At 43.8% G+C, this 21959-nt stretch overlaps 1 protein-coding gene across 5 annotated transcripts; it reads right to left on the bottom strand.

The window, feature by feature from the left end:
* Positions 1-663: 663 nt before the first annotated feature.
* On the bottom strand, positions 664-21909 carry frmpd1b (FERM and PDZ domain containing 1b). 5 transcript variants are annotated; one of them, XM_061284324.1, is made up of 18 exons: positions 21693-21909; positions 15338-15488; positions 14980-15063; positions 13158-13268; positions 12698-12870; positions 10902-11004; positions 10629-10674; positions 10252-10356; positions 9822-9917; positions 8972-9097; positions 8737-8856; positions 8079-8212; positions 7136-7262; positions 6774-6866; positions 6266-6448; positions 5773-5974; positions 4427-5380; positions 664-4270 (listed from the first exon to the last, which is right to left on the bottom strand). In XM_061284324.1, the coding sequence occupies exons 4-18, from the start codon at positions 13262-13264 to the stop codon at positions 1821-1823; spliced, it is 5019 nt and encodes a 1672-aa protein (XP_061140308.1). In that variant the 5' UTR covers positions 13265-13268; positions 14980-15063; positions 15338-15488; positions 21693-21909; the 3' UTR covers positions 664-1820. The 5 variants fall into 5 exon arrangements, with proteins under 5 accessions (XP_061140308.1, XP_061140298.1, XP_061140324.1 ...); XM_061284314.1 differs by lacking the exon at positions 14980-15063; XM_061284340.1 differs by lacking the exon at positions 14980-15063 and having other exon boundaries at positions 5827-5974.
* Between the last annotated feature and the right edge of the window lie 50 nt (positions 21910-21959).

The raw sequence follows: 21959 nt of genomic DNA, 5'->3' as shown, positions 1-21959 counted from the left end.
AGAAAACAAGGTGAGCGGTAAACATTCCCTGACCACAATATTACTTGAACTACTAAAACACCCATTAACCCCGACTAAGATAAAACAAAAATAAAAAACGTTTTTGCACATGATTGCAATTCAAAACATGAAAGGTCAACGTATCATTTATTCCCAAACACATTTCTTGGTACATCTGCATAATTGTGGCTACAGAAACATGACTGCGGATGAAATGTACAACTTTGACCCAGAAAGAGGACAAACAATGAGGTGGCACAGGCACTGGTTTTATGCTTGAGCCTGTTCGATGCAACAACAGCATGTTATAAATTGTACGTCCAGATGTTGGCACGTAATCGGAGACTTCTCTCAAAGGTTGCTGGCTTTTAAAACATGAACTGTCACCTTACTGGTAAGATTACAGCTTCACCAATTTTAGTCTTGCTTTTCCCCATTTGTATAAACATAAACAAGCAGACGCTGTTCTCTGTTTTCCCATCTGGTGTAAACAAGCAGATTAAGTTAACACAATTTAGATATCAGCATAAAGTCTTCGTATTGACAAATTCGAATGCCACGCAGCTTTGCCGAAGGTTGTGGGTAAATATGCAGTACGTTTTCCAGAACTGAGAGACAGGCCAACATTTCCAATAAAAAATCACCCATTTCTTCAGACCAACATAATGTAGTGGTTGTTTTTAATGTTGGCACAACAAGACAAAAGGAATACAGAGAGATGAGGAGTTTGCATAGCCATAAACTAAAGTAGTGAGATTAATAATAAGACATATAGAAAGTACATTTTGGACCTTGTTGTACAGCTTTTGTCACTTGTGTACCCAAAAAGGAAAGCATCGGGGAGACAGTTGTGGATACGTGTTTTAAGACTTTGGATCATTGCTACATCAAAACAGCATCAACAGTCACTTTTCTGACTTGCCAAAATATTTCAACATACAGTAAATATGTTCCCTTGTTTTGTGCCATGGTCCTTATTCTCACATTTCCAGAAAATATATGCTGTCTGTCTTTATATATGTATATGCTGTCCTTTGGATGAAAACTACATTATAATACTGCATAATGTTTGAATGACGGGAGTGCTTCAAAGATGCTCAGTCAGGACAGAGGAAAGTGTAGAAAAACACTTAACACGAGGTTATGTGTCTTAGAAAAAGGTGCAATCTGTAACAGTCACAAGTACTTTCCCTGATGTGTAATGGTACGGTCTAATACAAATGATTTGTCACCGTTATGTTGGGAAAAACCAAATCTCCAAAAAGGTGCAAAGCTGCACATATGAAAACAAATTGGTGGATTTTTGTGCGTTTATGATCACTCTTAGTAAAACAGACCGCTGTGTGTTATGGTCATTAAAAAAAGGGACAATTTACAGATTACACCTTGAGGAGTGAATGAATCAAAGTTGGTCTAATACTGTTTTAAATATACAGGAAACAGAAATCCAGTGACATCCATAGTTTGATATTTTTAACCACCAGAGACCTGAACATCACAGACCATGGTGCAAATACTGTAAAAAATAAATACATAAATACATTAATGGGCAATTCATTCTCACGTACGTACATACACAGGTTGTAATAAAATAAGAGAAATATAAGAGTTATAAAACTCCTATGTACAAATGCATAGTCCATACGCATCCACAAAGAGGCCAGGCAAAGTTCCCTCTCAATAGTTGGGCTTTTGTGGGCTTTGTCTTTTCATGTAGATATGTGTGGTGTGCATGTGCATGGCACTTACTGTACAAGAAGAAAGGGTCTACACCTCTCGTACTTTGAAATTCAGTGTTAACAGTCTGGTGGGTCAGAAGGTTAAAAGTTGAGCGGCACACCGCTAGCAGTATCAGAGGAGACTAACGTGGGTGTCCGGAAGAGCTGTGTGAGCGCAAACACAGATGAGATGAGTACAGTGCAGCGTTTGGCAAGCACCCTGACCCCATCGCCTTCTCCCTGGCTCTGTCCCGACCCTTGAAGGCCAACACTCTTGCCACCGGTGCCGGCTGTCTCCACGGCCCCAACAAATTCCCGGTACAGTGCCACAATCTCTTTCAACTTGTCCATAGGCTCGTGGCTGTCGTCGTCCAAGCTTGCATTATGGCAGCTGTCGCAGTCGGCGCACGGACTTGTTCGCATGCATGCCGCCGATAGCTGAACCAACGCACCGAAACTATTCGATAAAGACCGGAGGGCTTCGTCGGGAGCCCAGCCTACACGTGTGGCCCGCTGACACCCGGACGCCAATCGTCGCGCTTCAGCTTGGAGGAGATTCCTCTCGGCCTCTGTCATGCTGGCGGGACTGCACCCCGTACAACCTGTTTGCATCGCGCTGCCTTCACTCCCATTGTGATTGGGGTCGGGCCCTGCGCCATCCTGCTTTGACAGGATGTTTGTCTGCATCTGTTCGGGTAAAGCCCTCTCCAAGACCAACAAAAGCTGATCTATATCTTGTCGTAGGGAGGCAAAACCTCCTTTCAGGCCACCGTAGTTCTTGTTGGTAAGGGAACATAGGGGACTCCGGAGTGAGGTTGTCGGTGACACCGGACACGAAACTAAGGGACTGAGTTCAGAGGAGGCAGTGGAGAAAGTAGAAAGTGGTCGAGGATTGTCTCTGAGCAGTGATAGAATATTAGGATTTGGAGCGGGTGTGGTGGGCGAAGGAACTGGCGGAGGTCGTGTTGTTTTCGGACGCGTGCGGCGGGAGAACTCGTAAACAGTCAGCTCCTCGTCAAAGCTGATGCCATCCTCGTTGTCGCCGCTGAAACAGTTGGCGTAAACAGTACGGCAGCCGCAGGCCTCTCGCTGCTGCGGAGGGGTGCCGTCTCCGAGAGAAGACGTTGGCGAGTCGCCCCCGATCTGCATGTTGGATATGCCTCCTATTCCCACCGCGGAGTGGGTCCGTGACTGAGGTTGTTCTGATGAGACATTGTGCGCACTGTTGCTTGCAAAATTGAGATTTGGATGTGACCCATTTGTTCCATTGACCTTTCTCAAGTATGAGCTTACGTCCCCTGCCTCCTTGATGGTGGCTATGACGACCTCAGCTCCATCCTCTAAAAGATTGCCTTTTCTGCCTGATTTGGATGCCGCTGTTTCTTTATCCTTCACAGGGGTCTTGTTTGTGTCCGACAACCCACTCGCTACAGACAAACCCGACCCAAAGCCAGATGTATCGCCATTGATTGAGCTGGTGGAGGGGTAGTCCAGAGTCCCTAAAATCTCCTGCGAACGTGTCATGTACCAGGGAAGCGCCTGAATTTTCCCTCTTAGAGCAGAGGCAGATAGTCTGCCTCCGAGGCTAGAAGAGCTACTCCTCAGATCGGTGCCAGACCCAGATCTTCTTTCTTCTCTACTTTCCTGGCCAGTAACCGCTTTGGAGCTGTTTGAGGTGAGCGAGGTGGCAATTGATGCGTTAGCATTTTTGGGTGACAGGCTCTCGTGGCTCACAGAGACCCTTCTTGGTCTCGACTGGACACTGCCATTGCAGCTGCTCCAGGGGTGAATACCGTTTGGTGGACTTGTGCTGTCTTTGAAGATGCTTTTGTTTGGATCTGTTGGAGAGACTGGAGAGCTAGCAACTAATGTCAAAGGATGGAGAATTTTGGGCGAAGTGGGTTTTGGTGGTACTGGAGGGGGAGCAGATAACTTAGAGCCTGAACTTGAGCGAAGGATAAGGGCTGCATTTTGTAGGTTTTTTGTAGTGCCGTGACTTTTCGTCACTTCAGAAGGCTCCATTTTGTCAGGAATGTACGTTTTGTCTTTGAAAACGACACGTTGTGCATTGTCTGTAGGCCGTTTTGTCTGTTCCTCTTTTGTTTGCAGTGCCGTGACTGGTAACGCTTGCTTGTTACACCGCACTGCAGTGATGAGTGGCGAACCTCCTGTACCGTACGTGACCGACTTGAACTCCATCGTCTCCGGCTCCATTTCCAACAGGTCAGAAGACAGACGTCCACAGGCATCTCCATTGCAGTGGGCATAGGATTTCCCATGCTTGGGAGACTTGGGGGGAATAATCTGAGGTTTGGGAGGCAGCTGGGGCTTAGGTGCCAGTGGTGGTTTAACCTTGACTTCAGGTTTCTCCGCAGGACATGGTTTACTAACAAGGTTACTGACCGTATTCATGGGATGTTTAAGCTCCTCTACCTCTTTCTTGATCTTAGACGACTGAAATAGGGGTGAAGACGGCTCTTTTCCCAGAGCGGGAAGAGAATTCCATGTTCCGCTCAACCGATTCGCATTCCGCCGATCCGCGAGCTCTACGTCTGCAAGAGAGAAGCAATTTTTTATTGAAAACTTCCAATAATTGTGAATATTTTTTTCCATTTTGAGAAATGTACATTAAGTTAAAAAATATGCACACCTACATTTAAACAAACACTGTAATTATATCAGGTATAAGAAACATGCCAAGAACAAACCTGAGAGATCTGGAACTGGAGAATTGAATCTCTCCTGTGCATCAAAAAACTCCTCTTCAGACTCGGAAGCATTCTCTTTGACCAAAACAGCTGCTTTCGGGTTTGGGGAAGGGGTTTGGAAAAGAGACTCATCATCCTTGGAGAGGCGCTTCTCAGCTTGTCCTGCATTGTGACCTGGTATGGAACTGGTTCGTATTGGTACTTTGGGAGGGGTTTTCTTCTTTCTTTTAATGGGTGCTCTCTCAAAAGGTGTGCTGTCAATCATCCTTAAATCTCTCGAACTCGGGATCTTTGAAATGCGTCTCAGTACCTCTCTTCCTCGCTCTTCTTCCTCCTCTTCCTCTTCTTCATCATCACTAGTAGCTCCCGACGGGCTCGAGAGGAAATCTGCTTTAGAGAGTTCAGAAAAACAACGACAAGGCTTGTCACTGACTCTGTAATTGAGATTGGTTGGTCTTGAAGGGCCTTGGAGGCCTTTTGATTCCAGAAGGTAGGGTTGATGAACATCCATAATTTGGAGATTCTCTCTTGTGAGCGATGCATCGAGACGAGGGAGAGCTTTGACTGTGGTGCTGCTCTCTTCTAGGGCAGCACTCAACGAGTTGCTAGACAAGCTGGAAAAGCTGCTGGTCACCCGTAGATCCGTGTGGTACCAAGTGGTCTCCGAATTCAATTCTTCATTCATCACTTTACGCAGATCACTTCCCGAAGCACCTCGTTCCTCCTCACCCTCGTAGTCTTCACCTTCTTTTGTCACTATTATCTTCACCTCCTTTTTGCCGTTCTGCTCCTCTCTCTCTTGTCTCTCTTCCTCTTTCCTCTTTTCTTCCTCCTCCCTTCGTCTTTCCTCCCAGTCCTGACTTGCCGGGTCATGGTGTTTGTAATGCTGAGAGTCCATTGGATCATCCTCATCTGTTGAGTCGTCTGAGTCAGTGCAGCAGCGAGACACATAACCTGACACGATAAAACAATTTCTTAGTACAATACTATTTCTGTTCATCATAATAAGATCATGAGAGACTTTTCTATCTCTACCCATACTTGTTGGCAAACATCAACATGTGAAGGAACTATGTGGGTCATTCCAGAATTGAAAATGTCCAGTTTAATCATCATTAGTACACTTCTTGTATGTCTGTACTATATTTTATTTGTCACATGCTGTGTTTGTCCCAGTTGTCTCAGGCCAATTATATTTTTCACAACACATGTACCTTTCTGTATTTTGTGCATGTATTAATCAAAATGTAAAGTTGGGGCCAGAATATCTCCTCCAATTTGAGAATGACCCATGTATCAAAATTGTTCAAGTCAGAGAGTAATGACTTAAAACAGTTTTTGCTCACTTGATAGGGACTCATAGCACACGGCCTCTACTACGGTGAACTTCCCACACACACCTTCTTCAGCAGCAATGCGGTGCACCCTCACTTTGGGACGTCCCATTCGGAAGACATTGAGACTCGGATCCACCAGGAGTTTGCAGTACCCTGCCAGCAGACACGCTAGGTCTTTGGCTGCCAGAGAGTCCATCAGTAAGGCAAATGGCTGAGAGATGGGGGGCATTGTAGATGATAGTGTAGAGCGGAAGTGATTCAAGCCAGAGGGTAAAAAAGAGAAAGCCAATGGAGTGGGAAAAAGGGGGATGAGAGAGAGAGACAGCCAGTGAATTAACCTTATGGCACTCAAACACACTGCCTTAGGCTACTTGGGTGTCACAGGAGGCATGCTTGACCTATATTTACTCAAGCATCAATTGTCTAATCTGTGTCAGTGTCAAAGTGGCTCCTCTCAGATGAAAAATACAGCCAAGTGTCCATGTGCCAATAACTTGCATACCTTCATGTCGTGCAGTGAGATGCGCAGTAGACTGGCTTTGTCCGACTCGGAAAGCAACTCCACGCGGCTGATGCTGCTGAACTCAACCAATGTGGAGATTACGTTGAGTTTGTGATTGATGACCTGACTCATACCATACTTGGCTCCCACCAACAGGCTGACCAACACCTCCCGTTCTTGAAGCTGGGGGTTGATGATAGAGAAAAGATCAGCACAGAAAAGCTTTAACAAATTCCGTATTCCGAGACTGCCAGAAAGTTCAGCCACTATTTTACGGTTGAGTGTCCCAAATTAAGAGCTGTGCCCGTATATGCCTGTTTCATATTCCGTTCTTATATTTTGCTGCTTCACGTGTGATAAAGGAGCAGTAGTTTGAAGGTTTAGAATCCATGCTAATTTCCATCAGTATGTTTTATAAAATACTCAATGTTAGCATTAATATGAAAGACAGAATTATATGCTTTGCAATTGTACAATCCTGTTGAGGTATTTTCAAAATTAGGCTTACCATCATCGTAGCTGAGTAGGACCTTCCCCCGTAGGAAACAAGCTCTCCCAGTTGAGTGAGGTAGGCTAGCCGAGCCTGGGAAGCAGATATCACCTAAACCAAAATAAAAGTGACGAATAAGAGGACAGGTGAGAAAATGGGGACTATGGATGGACGCACAGAAAAAAATCTCTCACTCATTTTACCCAACTTTAACACTATCCCATAATGTGCCCTTACTACTCATCCTGTCACGCTATATATCACTTAAAAACCACAGGAGGATTAGCTTCTGGGCCAACCCTACAACCGCAACTCAAATCTTATCAGCCGTCGTTTTTACACTGCACCGCATCCTCGGGGCCGCTCGGTCAAACTTGTACCTTCTGGCGAGGCTCTAACAGAGACTGAATTTTCTTGAGGTGGTAGCTGATGGCTTTTCGCAGGTCCTTCTCCCTCATGTTGCTCAGCAGCGTGGGAGAAATGAAGCTGTCAAGGCCAAACTCCTTCCTGTCATCACCCAGAAGAAAAGAAGAGAAGCACATTGATACAACATTTCAACGTTAAAAATGTTCATTGAAAAATTGAGCATTGTTTGATATCTCTTTTGAGTGTTTGAGCCTTTGAACACAATGTTCTCAGAAAGAATTGGCTGAGAGTGTCCATAAGTGTCATTGGCGGCTAAGAGTCACAGAAAGGCAAGAAGAACTGGAGGCTTTTGGAGCTCTATTGTAGAATTTGTGTCATGAAGGGAACGGAGCTGGGCGACCAAATGCAGCTTCGACAACCGTTTATTGAAGGAACTCAAAAGACAGACTATAAGAAGTTCGACTAGGAACGAGAATAACTGAACTGAACAGAAAGACAAGACAAAGACCAGAACGCCAACGAGAGACGAGAACCATCCGACACGGAGTAACACGCAGACAGGACTTAAATACATGATAGGCAACGAGAGGCAGGCGACGGTGATTACATAGATTGTGAGCAGACACAGGAGGGGAGGGGCGACGCGAACAGAAACCATGGCAACATTAACACAAGGAAACGAACGGAGACGGCTCGTGACAGTTTGTGAATCAAACAACTATTGCGAATTTGGTCCCTGATCTTCTTGTTAGAGAACAGTGAGTTGTGCAATGATAATGAAACACTCAATTGTTGCACATGTGCATTCAAAAGTTTAGGAAAGGACAAATCAAGTGAATTTTAGGATAATGCTGGAAGTTTGCCTGACTCAATATTACCAACTTTTTGATTGTGACACATATTAGCTTAAAGATGTGTTCCATCCATACATATGAACCATTTCACGTTAACACTCACGTAATGGCTTTGATGGAGGTCCTGGTCAGTCCGCAGCTATCGAGTCTCTCGTGCATGTGCAGGGCAGCGAGACGAAGTGCAGTGTTACACTTCATTTCGACAGCAAAGCGCTCCTGTAGTACATCACCAACACTCTGCGAGCACAAACCATGAAAGTGGAATCAACACAGATAGGTGTTAAGTAATGTTTATGCTTGCAAGGCGAAACAAGTACTTTGACATAGATTAAAATATAGAAAACACATGTGGATCTTTGTATATAAAAACATCATGGATACCCAATCTACATAATTGTATTAATTTTGAGAGGCAAACACCTTTGAATCATTTATACAGCTACCAATATAGTAATCCATCCCTTTTCTGAACCGCTTAGTCCCCACGGGGGTCGCGGGAGTGCTGGAGCCTATCCCAGCCATCATCGGGCAGTAGGCGGGGGACACCCTGAACCGGTTGCCAGCCGATCGCAGGGCACACGGAGACAAACAACCATTCGCACTCGCACTCACACCCCAATATAGTAATATTACAGCAAAATGTATTGGAAATATAATGCATAATATGAAATGTACTGACAGGGAAATTAGAGCCAATAGTGTACTGTGGTCATAATTTAGCATTATGCCTTTGCGCTAAACAGCTGCTACGCTTCTCTAACCTGTAAAAATAGGTACTCAAAGGCAAAGGCGTCCTCCTGTTGCATGTCCGCGGGATCTCTGGGGACGAAGCACACCCGGAATAGACATCTGTAATCATGGGAGTCTTTTTTTTGCACCACCTGATGGAGACATGAGGCATCGATGGAAATGTTAGCCCCAAGTTCTGAAAGTCAAGGCGACAAACATCCAGTTGATTTGTTAGGGGACACACGCCATTGCCTGTTGTTTTCTTACCTTCTGTATAAGATCATCTTCATGCAGCAGCAGTAGTTTGGTGATGCTGTACTGTTGCTCTAGCACCAGGGCAAAGTATTCGATAGCCCGGATGGATAGTTTATCCTTCAGAGTCATAACAATATCCTGGAAGAGTGAAAAAACAACAGTTGAGACCCCCTTGGACAAACATATTTCACCCCGCCCGGTCTGCTAGTGGCAGATGGTCGGTCCAAATTGTCTCTCTCACTTTTGCCTCCCTGTGGTGATGAAAACAAGCCCAGTGAAACTAAATCCAGTGCCACAAAAAATAGTGTTTTTGAAAAACAACATTTATAAATTCCAAATGAGTTATATGACAGCTCCATTCCAAACAACACTTATTCTTACAATAGCCTCACACAGTGGAACATTCTCCTCCTTTTTCCTCCCTCAGAAGCCATCAAATTAATAGCTTTTTACGATCACACCATCGGAGCCCAGCTACAGTCTACCCACACTTGAATTCTCTTGACTCGAGCAATCATGTCATGCAGTGTGAACATTACAAAACACAGTACTCCAACTTAAGTCTTCTTGCAACTGACATCTGGTTTCAGGGCAATGAGAATGTCTGAAAATAGGAATTCTAGCGGACAGTAGTAATTCAAAAGTGGTCCGCTGCGTAGCAGCTGAGAGTTTGTCACTCTGTGTTATTTTGTTTTCTGAGTCAAGTAATCTCATGCTACGTTGCAGTTCACTTATCGCAGCCTCGTTAAATCAATCTTTGGGTGTTTAAAAATGTTTCCAGTGTGTTTCAACAAGTATCACGTACGCATGATAGGCTTACACGGAATTTTCACAATGGAGCACATGCAAAGTACACACAGACCTTGACAGTGGTGGTGTGGTCAAATTTGAAGGCCTTGGTCTGTCCGTTCTCTAGATAGACTTTTAGAACGTTGGGCAGGAAGAGAAGAGAGTTTCCCTGATGGAGAGAATGAAAAAGATTAGATAGAACGAAACAGATCAGATCAAACATGACAGCTGCAATGCAGAAATGTGCAATACTACTGAAAAAGCACAACATGGGAAAATGGCTACCCATACAAAGCCCGTGTTGGCGTTTTATGCAATTATCTATGTGGACACAACTCAGAACATTTTTATGTACAATTATAGATTGAACTTGATGCTGACTGTTTTTCCCCATCTTTCATTTACAGATGTTTACTTGTTTACTTCAATGTGCCTTTAATTACGGCATGGTAAAGTTTTTTTTTAATTGTTAAATACGTCCTTGCTCATTTAAAGATTCTCACCTGAGTGTGCCCATTGACCACCACCTCTTCTGCAAAGCGCACTTTAACTGGATTATTCCTCAGACGGGCTCTCTTCTCTGCTGACATGATAGATGATTTGGGATTCTGCAACACACAGACACACATGTGGTATTGTGTGGGCAGAAACACGCTGGTTGAACCCAAGAGGGAAAAAAGCAGTTCATTCTTCGACCAACAAATCGAGTCGGAGTCAAAGGGCTGACGTGCTGTTTGCACATTTGCGCTTTGTAATCTAAAAGTTGAAGAAGGGGGCACTTAATGTTGAGGCTTCATGCTTGAAACACAGTAAAGAGAGCTGCTGGTATGAGTGATGTAATGACTCTCAGTGAAGGCATCAACATCTTCTTTGTACTCACTGTCATGTGCCGGAGGATCGTCATGGTTATGCAGTCCTCCAAGTCCCTGTGCAGAAAGAAAGCATAAGCAAGCACACACACACAGATCACATTCTTGTTTCAGCTGTCAAGTGCGCCCTTTCCCCTACAACCTTAGCTGCAAACCTGCTAAGCTATTCTCAAACATACACACACCCTCCCACATGCATCAACCTAACATACTACAGCAAACGGTGAAAACCATCTAATGATGCCGCATTTCCAATATGGCTCATCATTACTTGTATACCTTACCTTAAGATGTTTTCCACCTCATCGCCGTTCAAATCATCCAGCACAGTATCATTTATCTGCAAGACTTGGTCCCCAGGGTAGAGTATCCCATCTGCAGGACTCCCTACACATGCACACACAAACACACACATCAAAAATGTGTGCGCTTGCATAAAACAATCCCAGTTGCATATGTGGGCAAGTAGCTACTTTTAGTACAGATTAAAGGAGTTACACACACACACACACACACACACACACACACACACACACACACACACACACACAAAATGACACATATGGCTGTTGAACAGCTCTCCAGGATGTGAGGGGTTACAGTTATTCTGGGTCTCTTCCAGCTCGGCTCCACATGGCTTTCTCTCGTTTTATTTATACTCGTGTCTTCGGGCAAGCAAGTAGGACTGAGGCGCAGCAGTTTGGGTTTACGCTTACTAATGCACACTCTCGACACAAAAACACACGGAGAGCACATATGCATAAAACGCATGCGCCCACGCACTCCTTTTGCACGCCCCATCTGCCTGGCAAAGCCGCGGCCGCCCAAGAGATGCACACCGTTTTGTTACACGCATGCGTTGGCACCCATTCCGGCTCACTCACGCCGCACAAGAGCACACCCCTCCCCCGTCGAGCTTACGTGTCACTTCTGCTAATATCCTGATCTTTGCAGTTTTCTAACACCCCTCCCTTCCTCTTTGTTTTGCCATGCGTCAAACAAATCCACAAATGTCCCTAAAAAGCTGTCAGCCCCAGGCGCACGCATGTCAATATCACATTATTTCCTCACTTTGCTTTGCACTTTGGCCAAGATCTGTGTCTCGTGTTTACCGTGACGGTTCTATCCGCTTTTTCTGTCAGTTACCCTTTTAATTGGGCAAGGAACCATATTTGGTAATGCCAGTGGTGAGCTGGAAAGGTCAGAAAGTCATTTCCTGCAAGTCATTTTTACTTATTACCAACAGTCTTTTCACTTTACTTTTCTCTAAAGTCTGCTTCCAGTTGATGTTTATGTTTTTTTTTTTTATTCTCCATCCAATCAAACTTCAACCCTGATTGCGATGCCATATCGAGTTAATCTTCCTAGGGCCTACAGAATAGTAATGCTTTCCAATATAACCTAAACTAAATTAGCAATGGGGCAGTTTCTTTAACCAATCAAGTTTCACATCGGTGCTCACTGGGCCAGAAGACTGGCTCTCGATGACATCAGCATTTTTCTGTCCTCTGCTTTGGTTGTTTCTTTTTTAGATAATTTAGATAAATGTTAATTTTAAACTGCTCAGATGTTGTACATTGTATAGTTGTGTGCTGTTTTATTATATTTTTGGATCGTACAACTGCGTGGTAGAAGCGGTATTAAAAGGGGGATTAAGTCCGCACTGAAGGCCGATAGATAGATAGCCAACGCACGGTCAGCCACTTTGTATCTTTGTTATCTCACAATGGAGCATCAAAGCAATCATTATCATCACCATCATTATGTGTGTATCAATCGTAAAACATTCAAACGGGCTTGCCATCTCCTCTATTAAGTATGTAGGGTTGAATTTTTGAATTGTAATCATTACAGCCACCTATAAAGAGTTTTCGTGGGGCTTCAATTAACATCGTGTACACTGAGCCACAGTTACAAGTGACAACATCAGCATTTATGTTTTGCTTCTAAAAGCTGGCTAACAGAAAAGTGATTGAATTTAGAGCAGGTGTAACTGTTGTTCAGGCGGGCCCTCTGGCACCAAGCCCGGCAGCCTGAATGTGGACACGCTCTTTAGCACAATTCACACTCCGTGCAGTACCTGTGGCTACATCCCTGACCAGCAGGGGTGTGTTTGTGGTGAGGAGGAATCCATGTCCGGTGCTTCGGTCCAGCACAGGATCCCTGGTGATCTGCAGTGACAGCTTGGCTTGGTAATTCTGATTTGACAGGCTGTTGGAACGTTGAGGCCTCCCATCGCCTAGCAACCGCTCTCTGAGAGGGTCAAAGGGGGTGAGAAGTTACATGAGCGAAACCGTGACAACATAACACTGAGACTTTTGGAGCGGGGACCGAGAGGGGCAACATTATTGCACTGTCGAGCTATACATACAGAGCTTTTAGCCTGAAATCAATAAGTACACAATCTGTGTTCTAGTTCATACAAAATGTGTTTGAGTGCGTTGAGGTCAGGGTCTCGGGTCAGTGCATTGGCATATACCAAAAAGAGTCGTGGCCAAATTGAGATTTTTACATCCCCCCCCAACTGGGACAAGCTATACCTGCTCAGTGATTCTCGGGTACGACGTATTATAGTTCCCACCACTTGTTGAACCCGGCTCGCCCTCCGCGCTGGAGACCTGCTCCGACACCGCTCCTTCTCCTCCATTTATCTATAGAGACACAGACAGACACAGGGTTCATTTCAGACACAGAACCAACAGAAGCATATCAAAGGAAATAGCTTTGTATGGAAAATCACAGAACAAATCCATCTCCGTCGTAACAATCTGATCCTCTTTGATTTTGTAAGATGTTTGTCGTGTCATCCTTGTGAGTAATCAGAAAAGCAACCAGTCAAGAGTGGAAAACAGAATGCAGGAGATGAGAGACAGGAGAGAGCAGAGTGTCACCATCCCAATACAATCGTGAAAAAACAGCTGCACTGTTGGACAATAACATCTCACAAACATACTTCAATCTACACATTAAAAAAGATTCTGCAGTCATGCACTTCTTGTTTTGCTGTTCTGTCAGGATATAATGAAGCACAGAGGCCTCGGTGAAAACACGAGACAGCAAAAGCACAATGGCGTTATAATCTTAATTTGCAAAGGAATTCCCATATCTTTGTGTTGTTTTGTGCACACTCATCTAAAAATATGCTTTATGAAATACACACACACAGTTTTACGTGTGCAGTTGTTGTGTTAGAAAAATGGTTGGCATTTATTGCACATGAATTAAACCTCATTGTGGTTTTGAAAATCTGAAACTGATTTTGTGCTTTTCTTTGACATCTTCCAGCCAAATATTTGCTTTGTTTGAAAAGTACTTTTGCTCTCTGTGTTTTTGTTTTTCTCAAATATAATTGTGCTCCGGCCCTGTCATGTACTAACTAAGCCTTTCGTACTGGAACGAATCAGATCAAGTATTGGACACCAAGAAGATGAGAAAGCAGCGGGGAACATTTTGTTTGTCACAATTTTGAGGGGTTTTGTTTTTTCGAAACATTTTTGTTGTAAATGATTTTAAATACGCATGCCTGCCTAGCAAATTGCAATGTCCCTACATGTTAGTATAACGTAGTGATGCCCAACCACTGTGGAAATCAGATCAATAACTTCCAACTCGCTACATAAAAAAAAAAAAAAAAAACATAATGAAACAGCATATCGACATTTTATATTTTTTTTAACATGGCACAATTGTCAAGGAAAATGCGAATTGCCTTGGCCTGTTTAATAAAATATTGTTTATTTCTTATACAATCGTGTAATATTTGATTGTATGATCAAAATATTGCTTTTGTGCCATTTTGGCTCTCTAGGCCAAGAAACGACAATAACCTCATTATCAAAAACGTCTATTTTCTTTTAATATGACAGTACACACCACATATTGGCACCACAATAACGGTCGCTTAAAAAGCTGCAATACAGCAGGGCCACCAACAATGAATCCGACGACAGTAAATATCTTCCTCATTAATTTCCGAGACGATGTGCAGGAAAGCATTTCTGATTGGGTTTAACAAACAGTCCAGGTTTCATCTTCATCTCAGTCGCTGCTTGTGTGCCAGTGATGACGAGCCTGCTGCAGTAATACTATATAGCATGACACGTAGATTTGACCTTTAAGAGGATTAGAGGCCTTCGATCTGCACGGGGCCAACATTGGTGAGGGTGTCACTTTAGCACCTCCTGCTGATCCGCACTGAGGCCGATTGGTGAGGATGAAGAAGGATGAATGGAGCAACATCGCTGACAGCTGCGCCCAAGGAGATGACTGTGATTATCGACGCACCGCCGAAGAACAGGGACTGACAAAACACTCCCTCTCTCTCTCTGTTGTTAGCTCTTTCAGTCTTTCTTCATTTCTCACCCATACAGTCCTGCTCTTGCCAGGTCAGGTAACCATCTCCAATGACTGAGAGCTGCAGCATCCAAGCACTTTTATAGATCCATCCTTAAGAAATCACACCATTGGTTTACAAACATTTTTTTTAATGTAACATTAGACTTTTTATGATTCTATTATGCTTGTGAAAGGGTTGGCCGTAGCCGTAGATTTATGCAGAGTCAAGAAAAAAAAATGGCATACACGTAGGATGAACTTTCAAACACATGCTGACACAAGAATCGACGTGTATTCTGTCAGGCTAATAATCAACACCAGACATTGTCAGGGTCTCAACATAGTGCCCCTCCATAACTTGGAAGTGGGAGATGGTGTGACTCACCGTGATGAAGTTTGCCTCTTTAGGACGCCACAACACAAACAGCCGCTCGCCCTCTGAGACATCAGCTTGGCAGCCCCTCCAAGACTGCCTGAAAGGAGCTGGAGGGGGACCCTTGTGGTCATCGAAGCTGGTCCCAGTCTGGTGTAGCCACCTGTGACGAACAGATTAGAAATCTATCAGCAAGACCCGTCAAACTCAATAAACCATGTCCACTCCAGAAGTTTATGTGTGGATCTTGTAGTCAAATCTGATAAACACCTTTGAAACAAACAAAAATTACATTCCAATGTTTCAGAAGATATTTTCAGGATAAATCTTGAAAGTATGTCAAGCAAAGCAGATGTGAAACCAAACCAGCTATGTGAATGCGGTTTTCCAAGAGGCCCCTCCTCTGGTCCCCAAGGCTCTCGTTTTTTTCCCTCTCTCACTCTCGCTCCACCATGATGCACATGGCGATGTGGCAACGAGGCGCTCCATCCAGACATCCTCTGGTTTTTCTGGATTAAAATTTCATAGCGCCCGGTTGGGTTAACGGTTTGACTGGACATTCTCTAAAGAGGACAGCCAAGTGTGGTGCACACACAGAAAGGCTGCCAAACAGAGCAAAATCTTGGCCACTCTTAAAAGCGCTTTCATCGTAAGCATCGGGGCGGATATGGCTGCAACCTAAAGCCAACTTGGGGAGAAAATAAACATTTGGGGAATGCTTTGTCGTTGGCTGCGGTGTCAAGTGAGACAACGCATAACCACACATCAAAACCGACTAAAATTACACTTAAGCGTTGACTTGCTTGATGTAAACTGCTTCTGTTGGACTTCATCTTGCAGCTCCTCGTCCCATATACTGAGCTCTTTCAGGGGGCCCGCGTATCCCAGTGAGAGAGCAGCACAGGACCAAGACAGACTGCAGTGGACATGAATAATGGATGGCGCTAATGCAGCCAGCACAGCCGCCGACCGCTTTCTTCTACTCGAGACCATCGCCAAAGCAGGCAACAAGCGCAGAAAACTAGAGGGGACACTGGAAAAGACAGATGGGGGTTGCAGAGGTGAGACGGGGAAAATGGGAGGCGTCTTTAAAGGGGGCTGAGAAAAGGGGACTGGGATAGTGAAAGAGCGGGTCCAAGCAAAGAAAAGAGAGAAAGGACAGGATATTGGAGGGGGTGCGGAGGGAGGGAGGTCGGATTTTAAAGAGGCCGAAGAGGGCAGCGTCAAAGAAACGCAGGCTGAAGTGGATGAATAGAAAGAACAAAAGTAACTACAGTGCATTGCGAGGGAGTTTGTTCATAAGGAGGAGTTGAGAATGTTGATGAGTGCAGCATTCCTTAGGGCAAACACGGCATATGGCATGACACAGATGTATTGTGTTCTTGTTGAATTACCACCAAAAAAAAAAAACTCCTGTATTGTTGTTATAACCTCCACCAAGAAATTTGTAGCTACCAGCTGCTGTTTGAGTTAGTTTGTGGTACTGCGGTGCCTTGAGAGTCAAGTCTAATTTGTTCCGTCACAAATTTCTGAAATGGGTTTTTAAATTAGGAATATAGGGCACTATAATATTGTACTTTTTAAGAAAACTTCATTCACCATGGTGCAGTATAATACAGTCACATAGACACAAACAAAGACGTCACCACTACTTTCAGTGAGTGACCAAACAGCAATAATATTAGATGGTTTTCCGCGAAGATAAAGAATATATGTCTATGTGCTATTGTCTGTCCAGCGATGTCGATTCGGGGTGGAGTTCATGTAAAGTTATTTTAAAAACATATTTGTTAAATGTGTGTCACCACCATTTCATCCATCTATTTTTTTTATACTTATGACCGGGGTCATGCGTAAGATGGGCACAACCTGGACTAACTTTTAAGTCACTTTTCATAACAATAAATTTGCACACAAACTCTTTGTTATCCAACATTTATTGAGAGACCATTTTAACTTATGTGCCATTCATTTAAATTGAATGATTAAGTACATGTTTTTTTACTTTCTTACATTTACGCATAGTGTTATTTTGAGGAGGTATTTGCTTGGCTTTCAGAATCAGGGGTATAAAAAACAGACATGGGGTTTGGTTAGTCCTTGTTTTTTGTTTATGGTCAATTAGAACACTATAAAGTCTACAAATGACAACATTTCTGACTCCCCAACCGTTTTGAATGCAGCATGATGGTGAAGGTGTGGCCATTTTGTGGTGATCCAAATCAGGATTGTTTGGCCTTGGCAAAAAATTGCAAACTACTGAATGCAGCCTCGCATTCCACGTCGCTTTATTTGTCTTCTTCCCCTGTGCTTGCTTTAAAAGCAGACATATCCCCACTAACCTCTCAGAGTTTATTTGATCCAGGACATAAATCAATGAGCAAAAGCTGATGGGATTCTGATAGTCTACTACTGCCATATCCTAAAATTGCCATGCAGCTGCTCACTCTCCCCTCCAGTCTTCATAATGTGTTTGAGGTTATGAGGGCTGTCTCAATCCCTGTGTTGCAACGTCTGCGTCTCATTCTTTCAAGACAATCCCCCACTCGCTGCTCATTTTCTCTCACAAAGTCTCTCTGTCTGACAAAACAGTCTGTTGTTCAGTCCTGTGGTTTGCTACGAGCACACATGCAATTCATAGACGGTCCGCTTTCTCCTGCTTGTGAATAACAAAGTTGAATTATTCAGTCAGCTGGCTGCACACACTGCTCTTACAAACACACTTGCGTGCACAATACTCACAAGCGGTCATAGGATGAGCGAGAGAAAAAGAGTCTCTTTGGCTGACTAAATTGCAGCTTTATTTTGGAAAGGCAGCTATTGACATCTTGTCCCTAATCTGTCCCCCCCACACACAGACACATGAGTTGCCCTCCAGCTGAACACAGTAGAAGCAGAGCAGGATTCAGCAGTTTACAGCACTTTACACTTCATGCACTCACAAACACAACAGACTTGGCAGCCCAAAAATGATTTTGATGGAACAAAAGCTTGCTGCTGTTTTCCGTCACTCATTTGGGTTCATATTGTAAAGTGAATGAAAACATCTCCACCTTGAGTGCCTCAGAAACCACTTGAAGAATTTTTAAGGATTCTTGCTCGGTGCCACTTATTGGAACGAACTATAACCACTTTGATGGTTTTAGTTTAGTTTAGTTTATTGTTTAGCACATATTATTATATCAATAACTGTGCAAGGAGGGAGACGAAGCCTAGGGCTTGTAAAGAGCTCCACTCCTTCTTTACTTGGTTTGCAGCTGATCTTTGCAAAAATGCCCGTCTTACTCTTAGCACCATTTTGTCACAGGATCAGTGTAATGTTTGGTTCGATTAAGTGGGATTACGATACGATTCAATAAGATATAGCTCCAACTGGTTTTGATGCTTTTTAATCATTTCAGATTTTTTTAAAAATATTTATTTAATTTACAAACATGGATTGGGTCAACTGACAGGGGGAAATAGGTTCTACAATATTATGCTACACCTCTGAGCAGATTGAGATTGAATGCCTTGCTCAATGGCAGGTTAGGAAGCATTATAACACCTCCAGCCCACCTCACCCCCGAGTTTGCCTGAAGCAGCTTTTGAACCTGTGACTGTCTAGTCAGGAAGCGAAGAGCTACTGCTGCCCCCATGGACAGGAAACATGTAATCCTGAGCTGGATGATCCTATGCGGGCCTTCCACTGGTTTTCCAGAAAACATCACATCTGTTGTACTTCATACAGCCGCTCAAACTCATTCCATTAGCCTTATGAAGCCTGGACTCAGCGTGCACAACTCATTTCATTTCCCCTTTCATCAGCGACTTGGCGGGGCTCGCACTCCCTAGTGCACTATGAAATAATGAACCTTTTGAAGATTAATAGAGCAACGTGTTGTGCTACACGTCGCTATCGATGGTTTCCAGAGAGGAACATCTTGATCTCCGAGGAAGTCTCGCTGGATGTGAAAGCGTGATATACTGTCGCTGTCTGAGACTCGCCTCAATAACGGCATATCAAAAGAGTTATCTTAGAATACGATCATTCCAATAGGCCTGCAGCTTTGAGGCAAAATAAACAAATACAATGGTTATATTCCTACATAGTACTACATAGTCCATCACTACCAACCTACTAAAGTCATAATTAAATCATATAGTATTTCAAAATACTTCCTTGTCCAAAATATATAACACTCAAAAGAAAACGTGACGCGAGCGTGCCACTTGCGAAATGTTATATCGTATCCCGTAAATGCATTTTTAAAAGTATTCATATTAAGTATTCATATTGAGATGAAAAAGGAGGTCTCTGAACAGAACGTCTTAGCTGTTCCATTCTCATAACCTTTTGTACGATATGTTCCTAAACAGAGTTGGCCTACATTGCGGCACTGCTGCCAGTCAACTGTGCCATCACCATGGAGCTGTCACATCAATGAGGTCATGCCTCCCTTTCCTCTGCAACATAGTGTACGGTCTGTATTGATCTTTTTTTTTTTTTTTTTTACCCTACCTCTTCTCCTATACAGCCATCATCCATCCAAGTATCGTCATGGATGCTAAGTATAAAACAATCGGGACTACTACACAGCAAATGTAACGCCTGCTTCCACTCCGCTGACAAACCTCTCAATACAATTTTGGAGTACGTGTGACATTTTCTTTTTCTAGTTATCTTGTTTATACCAAAGGTGTTGCTTTGTGTCATGCTGGAAAAAGAAGAGCCTTCCCAAGGAGGGAAAACAAAGAAAATATTGTGGTAAGATGAACATTTAAAACTGATTCATTAAGAGTTTTGTTCATACAGTGCTGCTGCTTTGTGTGTTTAAAAGTACCAAATGTTGTTTGTTGATAATTAACATCCACACTAATTTCCATTAGCCCATCAATGTTTGTTGAACGATAGAGGCGTTCGATAAAAACATTTGAATGCTTCAATATAAAATTGTTGATTGAGTTTTCTTTCCGTTTTTGTGTGTGTGAGTTTTACAGTAGACTTAAACTAGGAGCGACAAAAGCAAGAGTGAGAACAGGCGCTAAGGAATACCGATATATTAAAAAGTGTCTTTTAATAAGTTTAAATGTTTTCAAATGATAAGAGAGGGGTGAAACTCTATTTAATTAAATATAGTATATACGTATGTATATGTATGATGATATACGTATTATCCACATACTACAGTACTATATGCAGCAGATTGACAAACATAAACTATTGATGAATAACATCCTACAGTAACAAGACGACTCGACTAAGTGATCGCTTGACCGAAAGATCAGTTGGCCTAGAAGACCAACCCAGCAACAGCCCGGGAGACATGCAGAGTAGAGGAAGAGCATGGTAGGCCAGGCTGACTGCACTAAGTGGGACAGTGGAGCGAGCAGTCAGCCAGGCAAGTCACAGGCGAATGCAGGGCAGGCATCAAGACTTTCCTCATGTGCAAGCTCTGCTGCTTGTGTATCTCCTCTGGCAGCATGAGCTCAGAGCATGCACGTCCCATCACATGGAATAACATATACTACATCCCTGAGTCACTACACGCTGCCTGCAGCCAGGCCAGAGCACGCACCTAAGACAAAAAGAATATCCACCTTTTTCACACATCGCAGGAGTACGGGTGTGAAAATTTCAGGGATGGCCATAGCCACTTCCAGCCACCCCTTGGTGACGCCCCTGGCAACAACAGCAATAGCCAAATGCTTTAGCCAGTTGCAATACTGCTGTCAGTGTCTGTCCTGGTCTAGTTGTCTTGTCAAGTATGCTTGGCCTGGCACTGAAGAAGAAGAAGCAGACGAAAAAGAAGAAGTCGGCTGCTTCTGGCAATATGACATGAAGACAGTGAAAGAAAGAAAAAGACTGTCCCAAGGCACTGCCAGTCGCCTACGCCCATTCATAATATGTGCTTTACTAGCTACACTTCTTGGATCATCATGAATGACAGGAGTCGACTGATCTTGGACTGTGCATTCAGCATGGGAGCTTCCATGCTCAATGCCTTAGCTATATTGATTTAAAACGCCTATCTGTGAATAAACGTGGTCACACACTGCTGCTTATTAATGCCTCCAGAAAAGCATCCATCCTTCCCCTATGGTCAAATTGCGATTCGGCAGCCAGTCAAATCAAGAGACGAAACAAAGGAAAAAGGTCAATCTTTTGTTGGATCCAAACAATTTATAATCTTAATCGGATTTAAATATCCATCGCCGCACTCAGATGCGACTCATACGGGTGCTGACCGTGGTCTGCGTGGACCGCCGTCAATTGAATTATTCATTCGGTTGAGAAATCTCAAGCGGAGAAGACTGGAATGGACGCAAGGTGCGAGGAAAGAGGCGAGCGATCAGGCGTCTCGGTGCGTGGATATTGTTCACTCACCTCGTGCTTTTCAAGAGGAGGCACACGGACCGGGTGTCTATGTCTATGTGATGCGGAGAAAGGGAAGACAAACAGCGATTGTCTCTCTCGCGAAAAAATCCGCGGCGTGATTCCCAGACCGGATGAGGATGATGATGGGGTGGTGGCGGAGGGGTGGTGTCTATGTGCTGGATGCTGTCATCGTGCCGGGACTGCTTCTCGATTTTAATCCGAGGCCCTGAGCTCAGAAATAGACCCACCCACCCTCTCTTTCAGATACGCCCCCCT

This window comes from Syngnathus typhle, linkage group LG1, assembly GCF_033458585.1.
Source record: "Syngnathus typhle isolate RoL2023-S1 ecotype Sweden linkage group LG1, RoL_Styp_1.0, whole genome shotgun sequence".
Classification (NCBI taxonomy): Eukaryota; Metazoa; Chordata; class Actinopteri; order Syngnathiformes; family Syngnathidae; genus Syngnathus; species Syngnathus typhle.
The sequence above is the reverse complement of the archived record's forward strand: the minus strand, read 5'-3'. Positions and strand labels throughout refer to the sequence as shown.